This window comes from Gossypium arboreum, chromosome 11, assembly GCF_025698485.1.
Source record: "Gossypium arboreum isolate Shixiya-1 chromosome 11, ASM2569848v2, whole genome shotgun sequence".
Taxonomy (NCBI): Eukaryota; Viridiplantae; Streptophyta; class Magnoliopsida; order Malvales; family Malvaceae; genus Gossypium; species Gossypium arboreum.
The window spans coordinates 108236848-108248737 of NC_069080.1; the positions used below are offsets into that span (position 1 = coordinate 108236848).

At 25.0% G+C, this 11890-nt stretch overlaps 1 protein-coding gene across 1 annotated transcript; it reads left to right on the forward strand.

Annotated features, from left to right (window-relative positions):
• Window positions 1–6972: 6972 nt before the first annotated feature.
• On the forward strand, window positions 6973–8104 carry LOC108472951 (uncharacterized). Its single transcript, XM_017774517.2, has 2 exons — window positions 6973–7322; window positions 7482–8104. Exons 1-2 carry the CDS (start codon window positions 7113–7115, stop codon window positions 7800–7802), a joined length of 531 nt encoding a protein of 176 aa, XP_017630006.2. The 5' UTR covers window positions 6973–7112; the 3' UTR covers window positions 7803–8104.
• The last annotated feature ends 3786 nt before the right edge of the window (window positions 8105–11890 follow it).

An 11890-nucleotide genomic window follows, 5' to 3' on the forward strand; every position in this document is an offset into this window, starting at 1 on the left:
TGTGATTCCACATTTTCAAAGAAGGAAAAAAAGATTTCTGATGCAAGTGATCATATTTCTTCTACTTCATTTAATGATGTTGCCACTTTATTGGCGGAAAACATACGGACTGTTGGCGTTGAAATCAGTAGGAGTATTACCTCTGAAGTGCCAATTCAACAAAAGTCAGAAATGACCATTTAAGAAAGTGCTCTAAAATTATATCCCACATTATGTGAAATAGAAGGTTTAACTGAAGATGAGCGCTATCGCGCATTGAACAAAATTTAAAATTATATCCAACATTATGTGAAGTAGAAGGTTTAACTGAAGATGAGCGCTATCGCGCATTGAACAAAATTCTAGATCATCCAATGCAAATGCTCATTTTCTTTGGTTTACCTTCTTCTGTGCGATTGGAATGGGTCAGAAGATTTCTTGCTGACCATTAAAAATCATGGTTGTGTTGATGATATTTTGGTAACTTTTTGTGTTTGTAATATTTGGATGGTATAATGATATGATAAAATGTCATTACAATGTTGTAACTTTTTATATCGTAAAATTTTATAACATATAGATTATGACATATAAACTAATGAAATCATGTAACTTTTTGTTAATATATGAATATTATGTTTGGATGTGAAATATAATTCTCAAGTTACTTATTACTTCTAATATTTTATTTTTTATTGTAGAATAATTAAATTATTTGTTTCACTAATGATATTTTAGCACATTAAATATGTATTGCAGTTTAAAAATAATAAAGTAGATTATATATTATTTTTATAGTATTATATATAATGATTTTTTATTCATATAATAATAATTTTATTAAGAATTTTATTAAATTATATATTATTTTATTAAATTATATTTAATAATAATTATGTTAAAATATAGTTAAATTATTTATTATTTTATTAAATTATTTTAATAATAATCTTATTAAAATTTAATAACAATAACAATAATCATCAACCTAAAAAAATTCGCTAAGGGTATTCTAGTCATTTTAGTTTTTTTCTTATGCTATTACAACACCATTCTATTCAATCAAACACAAAATACTATTACATTTCTATTTCATTCTATTCAATCAAACAATTGAATTACCGATTACAGCTCTATTCTATTACAACTTTATTCAATTATAGTATTCTATTACAGTGAACCAAACGTACCCTTAACGTTTAGGTAACTAAAATAAAACCTCCTTAAAAATTTAGTCACTAAATTACAAAAATTTTATTTTAAGAGACTAAAAATTGAGTAACCAGTTTATCCTAGTTTTATTTTATTTAAACCCCAATTTATTTTTATTCTAACTCTAGTAATTTCAGTTAAGGGCAAAGAAGTTTCCAAAGATTATGATAAGGGTGAAGAAGTCCAAAAGTCAAATTGTTGACTCTTTCCTACAACTAATTCCACTACTACGTTTGCACGTGCGGCACGTTTTTTATTTGAAGTTTCTACATCTCACATGTATTTCTTAATCTACGTAAAAAATTAATTTAGAAAATACTAAAAATAAATATTTCTTTTTAGGGTAAACTACCTGGTTAGGTCACTCAAATTTTAGAGGCTTTCATTTTGGTCACCTAAAATAAAATACTTGTAATTTTGTCACTTAACTTTTAGGACGCTTTCATTTTACTCATATGATCATTAAATCTCTAACGACAATTCAACTATACATGTCATACCATGTTTACACTGTCATTTTGGTCACCTAATTTCTTTTTTTTTTTTTTTCCAATATTGAAATTGTAAATTTCAAAACATCAAAATCAGTTAAATAAATTGTTAAAAAATTTATCCCTTGATAATGTTAACAAAATTGTTAGTGTAATATTGAAATTAATTAATTTAATCTCCTTCTAAATTTTAAATTTTTATTTTATGTTGCCAAATTATTAACTCATTTTAATAATTGTCTATGAAGAATAAATCTCGGACCTTTTAAGCTAAGCTAAAAGCAAAGAAAAATCTTTGCAATTAATTAAATTAATTACTTGTTCTCCGTTTGGGTAAAGAAATGAAAAAAATATAGATTTTATTTGGCATGAAAAATAAAATTAATTAATTTTAAGGTTTTTTCTTTGCTTTTAGCTTAGCACGGAAAATATAAGATAATATAATCAAAAGAAAGACAAATATTAAAGATGAGTTATTTGAGTTGATTTTGATTAGGAAATATAAAATAAATTTTAAATTTTAAAAGGAAATTAAATTAGTTAATTTAAATATTATAGTAACAAATTGATTGATATTATCAAAGGATAATTTTTTGACAATTTATTTATTTGATCTTGATGTTTTAAAATTTAAAATTTTAATATTGAAAAAAAAAGAAGACCAAAACTAAAGTGTAAACATGATGTGGCATGAACAGTCTAATTGTTGTTAGAGATTTAAAGGTTGGGTGATTCAATAAAAGCATCCTAAAAATTGAGTGATGAAATTGTTAGTTTTTTATTTTAAGTGACCAAAATGAAAGTACTCTAAAAGTTAAGTAATGAACTAGTAAATTTATCCTTTTTATATGTAACGTGATTTAAGGTCGAATACACAATAATTCTATATTTGGCATTAAAGATAAATAAACCTTTTAAAAGTTGTGGTATGAATCACAAATGAGGTTTACAGTTTAGATGATATTTTCTTTTAAAAAAGGTCCAACGTGCCTACTGAATATACGTGCGGGTCACATTATTATGTCAACAGACAGTAAACCTAGAATTCTAGATGGAAGTATCCAGAAATTCAACACTTTTGACTTCTTTTAATGAATGGAATAAAAATCATTGAAAAGTTCATTACTTTTTCTTTTTCTTTTTCTTTTTCTTCTTTTGTGTGTTCAACCTGTTAAAAAGTTCATTTAAGAATTTTATTTAAATATTACTTCTTTCAAGTTACAATTCAAATATATTATTAGTCTTTTAATAATTTTATAATTATTCAACTGAACAATTAATTAAATTAAAAATAAAATCCGACAGGACTTAAATATACATTTTAAAGTTAAATATGGGGTAAATATATATCTTGATACCTGAATTTGACTTCAACTTTAATTTGGCATCTAAGTTTCTTTGTTTAATTAGGTGCTTGAATTTAGTTTTAAAGTTTAATTTAGTACCTAAAGTCTTTTAGTCCAATTAAGTAGATAAACTTGATTTTTTATTTGAATTAATATTTATTATTTGAACTATTAACCCAAGTTTAAGTATCGACATAGACCAATAAACTAAGTTCAAGTACCTAATTTAATAAAAACAAAACGTTTAGATATTAAATTAAACTTTAAAGCTAAATTTAAACACCAAAACATATATTTACCCTTAAATCTAATATACTTATGGAATGGAGAAAACGAAGTAGGGCGTTGGGGGATGGGATGTTTGAGACGGTAAATGCACTTTCTCTAGGTGGTGGTGGTTGTAGGGTAGCTTAGGCTTTTTTATTTTATTATAACCTGAATTCCAAGTGTAGAGATATTTTTAGTCTAGTAATAGGGTCATAATGAAGTACCATTTTGGGTTCTTTTAGGAGCAAATTATTTTTAGATTATATAAATGATAGTGATAAAAGTAAACATAAAATTAATATCATTATATTTTTTCTTAATTTAACAACTAATTCTTACCATTTTAAATTATGAAAATAATGATCCTAACTTTTATAACAAATGAAATTAAAATTTATGTTCGCAAACATTAAAATATATATATATAAATTTTACAAATCCAATGGCATTCATATTTACATTTTATTATTTAATAACATTATTTTTCTATTATAATTATTTAATGAAATTCCAATATTTAAAATCTTTTAGAAACAATTTATTTCAACTGAAAATTATAATTTTTAATATTTTGAATGAAAATAGATTCTTGGTAGAAGGACAGGCATCGTATAAAAAACATCATGTGGTTTCATAAGTGGAAGGTCTAACTCTACAATTAGACTTTATATTTTGCATATATACTTTAAATTCATCATGTTTATCTCATGAACCTTTTGAATTGGACATTTTAGCCCCCATACTTTTAGAATTTTGAAGTTTTAGTCTTAACCAAATGGTAATAGTTAAATCTGTTTAGTTAAATTCTACTATTATTTTTGTATTATGCGTAAAGTTGTAGATTTAGTCCATGTTCTCCAAATAGATTATTCTTAGTCGCTAGAATTTTTTTTTTTAATTTCAAATTTTCAATGTTAATGCAAACAATCGTTAAGGTTCTATTTGTTTCACTGAAAATGACTTCCGAAAAATGATTTCTAAAAAAGCTATTATTTTTTGGTGTTTGGATGATTTCTGATGTTTGGCAAATTTCCTGACAATATTTCATAAAAGTTATTTTCAATGAAACAAATTTTCATTTCAAATTTATGATAAGTAGTGAATTGATTACAAAGTGATGTTAAGGTGAAATTATAGTAAATAATGAATCTTCATGATATTAAGGATTAAATTATAAACTTTGTGAAATTTTATAATTGAAACAAAAGAAGTGGTATGCATGAAAATTATAATGAATTATTTGATTAAAGTGCTTATATGGTGAAAAATAAATTATTTAAATATATTCTATGAAGTTGAAACAAACGAAGCCTAAATCTATTAATTGGTTTTCGGTAAGTAATATGTGAAAATTATAATAAGTGACTTAGCATTATACATGCAATAATATGTTTGCTGCATCAAAATTTGAAAATTGAATATTTTTAACTTAATAAATTCAATAGCTATCATTTGATCAAGAGTAAAATTTTAAAAAGAATAGGTACTGAAAAGGACCAAATTGAAATATAAGGACTAAATTCACAACTTACACATACTACAGGGACTAAGAATAAAGTTTAACCTAAGTGGAATTGAGGCTGGTTTGGGCTCTAATACGCCGCGGTTTTGATCTCCCATAATTCTGTCTGTTGCCCATAAAAAGATATTCCCTTTCTTTCATATTTAAATTACAATATCTCAAATGATAATAAAAAAAAACAAACAAACAAAGAATACAAACATGTGCCAAATTGCCAATCACGATTGCGGTAAAATTACCGTAAAACCTCATATCCTTTTAGTTTTTTTATTAAAAATAGATAAATTAATTTTTATACATTAGATGAGTGAGCAAAATAATTTTTCTGTTAAAATTGCACCTTTAAATGTTTGTTTTAGTGTTATGTATAAGATATAATAACTACTTTAGTCCTCAACCTTGACATATTTATTAAATTTGACCCTTACTATTTTATTGGAAGTAAATTAAAAATTTTAAAACTAAAAAGGCTAAAAGATAAAAGATGCCTTAGGAACAAAATAAAAAATTAATTCAGCCTTTTCAAAATTTAAAAATTATAAAATTATAAAGCCAAATAAAAACAAAGTCTTATCCGCATTCACAGGTAATTCGATTTTAATGGATTGGTATTGCAATTTTTAATAAAAAATATAATTATAATTTTTTATAGTTTTTATATTTTTAATGAATTTTAAAATTTTAAAAGGGTTTAATTGATTTTTAAAATTTTTTATAAGGCCTTTTGACCTTATTAGTTTAAAAAAATTAATTTATTTCTAATAAAGTAATAGGGTTAAATTGAATAAAAGTGTAAAGGTTGAGGATTAATTTTTATTATACCTTATATATAATACTAAAATAAACATTTAATGATTCAATTTTAATAGAGAGACTGTTTTGCTCACTCATATAATATACAATAACCAATTTATCCATTTTTTCATAAAGGAACTAAAATACAATCAATGTAGTATAAGGGTTTTGTGGTCATTTTGCTGGCGATTGGCTGTGTTGGTAATTGGTAAGATTGATTTTTTTTCTTATTATTTAAGTTTAATTTTATCATATCTGAAGTTTATGTCTACATTATCTTTTAGATTATTATGAATGAGTTTTTATTATGTGTATGTATTATTTATGATTTAAAAGATTATATTAATGCATAATGAATTTATTTTATATAAGAAATTCTGTGATATGTTTATGTGTATAGAAATTACATATTTAAAATATATAAACGTGTTTAAAATAACCTACAATAAATAATAAAATGTGTAGTTTGAAATTTCATGTACGGTATAAAAATAATAATAAATTGAGGGTAAAATGAAATTTAAATACATCTAATTAAGAATATTAAATGAATACGTTATTTATCATGGGATTGTTATTAATCTTGAGTTGGTGTCAATAAAATTATGAATACAATTGATGAAATTAATAAAGTGTGCATAAAAAATTAAAATAAAATTTTAATTGAGTAATAAATTAATTTTTTAATGCAATTGGTATGGGTTTAAATCTTAATATGTCAAAATTTTAATATTTTTAAAATAAAAACTAAATTTTCTTTATACAATATAGTGTTATTTTAAATAAAAATATTTTAATAACTGTCTATCCAGTTAAGAATTTAAATAATAATAGATGAAATGAAGCTGAATTTAAAATTAAAAAATATAAATATAAAATAGAGGAAGAATTGTAGGAATTGAATATAGAGTTATTATTTTAATAGTTTTCTAAACCAACGAAATTGTAACTTGTTTATGAAGAAAAAGACTTTTCCAAATACGCCGACGCCTGTTTGCATTTACAGCATTTGGGCTCGACACTCCAACCGGCATTTTCTCTATTTGTACCCACTTGAAATTAGAGAAGGAAATCATTGCATCCACCTTGAAAACTCCACTATTAGGGTGTAATAAAATATTTAAAATCAATTACTACATATATTTTTAAAATTTTACAGTTATAAATCAATAAATAAAGAATAGGAAAAATTAATTAATGATTTACGTACATACATAAAAATAAAAATTTATACATCATAATTAAACTTGAACTTCAACTATCTAAAAATTCCAAAACTTTTGCTTTCATCAACAATGTCAAAAATCCCATTGCCACTAATGTCATATATTTGTAACTCTATATATAAAATTAAAAATTTTCGGTAGCAATGTATCTAACACTAATCCTAAAACAAATTACATCTTTTTTTTCTCTCTTTTTGTTTTATATATATTTTTATAGTTATCGTTCGATACAGCGCACGATTGAACGTCTTCTAAAGGGGATATATATATATATATGTTCCCCTTCTTCTATCTCCTCACTCCTCAGCCTCTGGGACAAAAAGAGAAAAGAAAAACTGAAGAGCCTTCTCCACTTCTTAGCTTTAATCTAATCGAAAAATCCTCCAAAAGAAGGGGAAGATTCCTGTTTCTTTCTCCTCTTTTTGGGTGCATAATGACAGGGTTTTGGTTTCACCATTTTTGGCTGCCTCGCTTTCCAATCATGGTCAGCTTTCTTTCTTTCTTTCATTCGCTTTAGTTTCGATGCTTTTCCTTTTCTGTTTATCAAAGTAGTAAAATTGGGTAAGTTTTTCTTTTTCCGGAAAGCATTTTGGTGAAATTAAAGTTACGGGCTTTGATTCATGAATCTTCCTTCTCAAAACAGGGTCGTGGCCTGAGAGTTATGAGAGCTAGTTTGTCAAGGACGCGAAGGGTTAATGGACGTGTGATGCGATCGCTGAGAGATTCGCAAGTTGCAGCTTCAGAGATGGTGCGGCAGAATAGGAGGACCAGGGCAAAGCTGGAGCTGATTTTTGTAGCCAATACACTTGCTAATCAATGGGTTTATGATCGTCTTGTTGAGATTGAGAACGACCCGTTGATGAGGAACGCTTTCGAAAGGACTCGGAACCTGGGTGGGACTGAGAGGAACAGTCTTAACATGAACCGAGCTCGAGCTTTTAGAGGGAGGCGGCGCCACCCTTGATCACCGTGGGTTGTAACTCTGGAGGTGGTGGTGGAGCATGAGGTTTTATGGGTTCCCTTTTTTCTGCCCATAACCTTACCCCTCGCTAAGATACTCTGTTTTTCATTTTACGTTCATGTGTTTTTGTTTAAATTTGTAAGAGAGATAATGCCATGATAAAGTGAAGAGAAGAGAAGAGGGGCAGGCAGATCGTGGGTTACGGCATATTAAATCTCAATGTTTTGCTGTTAATTACTGGATAAACTTTAGTTTACTTTTTTTTTTCTGATGCTGTGGTTTATGGTAACTTAGCTAATTAATTACTCTTAGTGGCCAATCATTCATTTATTGTGCTATTAACAAAAATCGACCAAATTCTTAAAGAAGTGGATAAGATCGGAATAAACTAGTAATTAGCTGACATTTGGCCTCAATGGTGAGGCCAGCTGCCTTTGTGATTGTGTAATTATGATTCCACTTTTTTTAATCATTAAAAAAACGTGTGCTTTTCCAGGCGAATGTTCAAACACATAATTAATATGCTTACATACATTCTCCAAATAAATTGAGTTAATTCGTATTAATGATTTATTTCATCATTTAATTTTATAAAAGAAATTGTTTTAACTATTTATATAAATTTTTATTACTTTTAAACTTTAAAATTGATTTATTTGTCAAATTATTTTAAAATGGATAGAAATATTAATATTTGTTAATTTTATTGACGTGACATACACATGAATTATTATGTGTAATTAGTAATTAATTAAAATTCAAAAAATTATAAAAGTTATTTTTAAAAGATTTATTTTATATTTTTAAATTTTTAAATTTTAAAATTAATTAAATATTAACATGACATACATCATCACATCAATAAAGTTAACAAATTTTAACTTTTCAATCTATTTTGAAATGATTTAACAAATAATATAAATTTAAAACTTAAAAGAGATAAAAAATAAAAAATTAAAATAATTTTTTATTAAATTAGAATTATAAATAAATCATAATGTCAAAATTGAATAACTCAATTTATCACATTATTTTCATAAGATAGAGACTTAGAACCTAAAGTATATAAGTCCCAATGTCTCAAACTTTGCAAATACATCTAAGACTTCATTATCAAATATTTTTCTTTAAAAAATTATTTTTATGGAAAACCTTAAAAAATGAAAAATATTTCTCGTTTAATTTGAAAATGGATTTAATTTTCCTAAACTAGAATATTTAAGAGAAATATATATTTTAATTATTGCGACGTGATATTTTCATCTAGCGTGTGACTTTTTCTATATCCAATTAACTTTGTGAAGTTTGCTATAATCTAGAAGCACTTAATAAGGTCCAACATGACTAATTAATGTCAATAATTGAGGCTTGCTTATGCACTTTATATTCTTATGGTTAAACGTAAGTAATATGATTAAACATTTCATAATTATGCATTTGCTTTTTGCATGTAAATATATTTGTGTTGAGAATTATAAGTTGGAGTGATCCTCCTTATGTGTCTATTTCAGTGGCGTCGCATAGTAGAAATAATAAATTTTTAATTTATTTTTTTATAATTTATAAAATTAATAAATAATAATAAAATTATATTTTAACTCTAAAAATAATAATAATTTAATTTAATTATTTAAAAATTATAAAATATAAACAATTAAAATAATAGATTTTATACAGTTTAATTTTGAGTCTACGCTACACCACTTATTTAAGAAAAGCTTGACTCACCAAAAAGTGGGTGAAGATTAGATGACGGTGCTTGTCATGACTCTATTGTGACAAACATGTTTACTTAAGATACCTACAGATATGATTATTCAAACTACTTCACACCCCCATCTAGATTACCATTCACAGCTTCACTACCTTCACTTTGACTTTCTTTCTTTTTAGGGTAAAAGGCCCATAAGGATGGGTCAAATTTGTTAGGAAAATTTTATTTAAATATCTTTTTCAATTCAAACAAAATTAAATTCAGATTATAAAATATATAAATACACCCGAATTATAATAAAAAAATAAAAATATTAAACATATGGTTTTTGAAAATTAAAAAATATTTTAAACTCAAATATAAAAATAAATGCCCTTTTCAGAAAAGGAAATTAATTTTGGAATTTTCTTTATAATAATAATTATTTTTAATCATGTAATGTGATGTGAAGTGATATAATTTAATGTCTAATATATAATTGGCATAAAAAGATAAATATACTTTTTAAGCTACCAATCACAAAAGTGCTTATGTGAAAACTGAATACAAAATAATTTTGTATTTATAATATTTATTCTATGTTTTGTGTAAATTTTTGTATTTATAATAATTTGATCTATGTATGTTTTAAATTTAAAAGTTAATCAAATTATTTAATATTATTAAACTCAATTATCAAATTACTTATTTCAATATCAACAAGTGCAAAAAATTAATAAAATCATCAATGGCAAATTAGAAAAGAATCAATGGTTGAAGTTTATATATTTTTTTATTAACAATTGGAATAATTTTTCAGTTTTAATAACACACATTGTTTAAATTTTCAGTTCTTCAACTGACTTCTTTCATCAGCTGGACAAAATATTACTAAGATTATAATAGTTTATGACATTTTCTATTTAGTTTTTGAAACAATTTTGTATTTATAATATTTTTATTCTATGTTTTGTGTAATTTTTTATTTACTTTTCTTTAAAATAAGTGTAGTATCGCAATTCTTAATATTTATTTGTAAATAAAAGAATAATGTGTTGAAGCATATTTGAATTCATATACTCTTATAATGATAACAATATCTTACGTTTATTAAGTTAAAACTCAATCCACATGTTTTGCTTAATTAAAATATTAATAATTTTATAATTAAATAATATTTTATCTAATTGAAACTCATAAAATAAATTTAATTTAAAGAAGCGCAAACAATGAATTAAGAGAAAAAGCACATCATACCGATGGTCTTAAACCAAATTAATTCATAATTTATGCATTTAATTTTAGATTTTTACAAATGCAATCACATTCATATTTACATTTTTATTTCTTTTAATATTAAAAATTCTTTCTAAAATAACATTTATCTCAACCGTAAAAATACAATTTTAGTGTTTTTGAATTAATATATTTAAAAATAAAAAATATATTTTTAAAGTCACATTGAGGTGGTTTCAAAAGTTTGAATGGGGACTCTAAAACAGCAGCAGGTTTGATCTCCCCTGTTTCTGTTGGCTGTTGTTGTCCACAAATGAGTTTGTCCTTTCTTTTATATTTAAAACCAATATATATATTAATATAAATTTATTTGAAATTAATTTTGAGCAAGAATTATATAAAAGAAAATTTTAGACCAATGAAATTGTAGCCTTCCTTGGGAAGGAGAAGACTTTTGCAAACATGCCGATTTATTGGCGCTTAGCACCAGCCCCACCCTCTGCTTTAAACAATGTATGTTTTAGAATATTAATTTTTTATTTTTAAAACTTTTCAAAAAAAATTTAAATAAATGTAATACATTAACCTAATCATATAAGATCCGAAAGCATATATGAAAACTGTTGAAGCTACATGTGTGTGGAGTTTGATTGAATTAAGTAGTTGGTTAAAAAGATCATGTCTATCTATTAATAATTTATCAATATTTTACTCTTATTGCTCCTCTAATTTCGATATTTTGTTGTAGTGGGATTCCTATTTCCTAGCTATTAGCTGTTGGAATTTTGTCTATTTAAAGGCATTGATTAGTAAATAATATGAAGTTGAAATCGGTTCAATTCTTATTTGTCTCTATCGCTAATCTTTTTCTTTATAGAATAAAACTTAGCAACAACTTTTATTTTTATTTTACATTGGAATTCGAGTCAGGTTTAAGCCTTAGATTTTTTCAGTAGCAACAGCAAGCAAAGTGATGGCCACCGACAACTTTGTTCAACCATCCATTCCCCACTTTGATGGACACTACGACCATTGGAGTATGTTGATGGAGAACTTCTTGAGGTCCAAGGAGTATTGGCAGGTTGTTTTTAAGGGAATTGAGGAACCAACAAATGACACAGTAGTAACAGAGGCTCAGAAAAAGGAAATAGAAGGGCTGTGC

What these genes read in the sequence shown, in the direction of transcription:
- LOC108472951 (XM_017774517.2), top strand. Translation starts at nt 7,113, where the DNA reads ATGTTCCCCTTCTTCTATCTCCTCACTCCTCAGCCTCTGGGACAAAAA. An exon ending in TGCCTCGCTTTCCAATCATG is followed by an intron (nt 7,323 to 7,481) that starts GTCAGCTTTCTT and finishes TTCTCAAAACAG; the next exon opens with GGTCGTGGCCTGAGAGTTAT.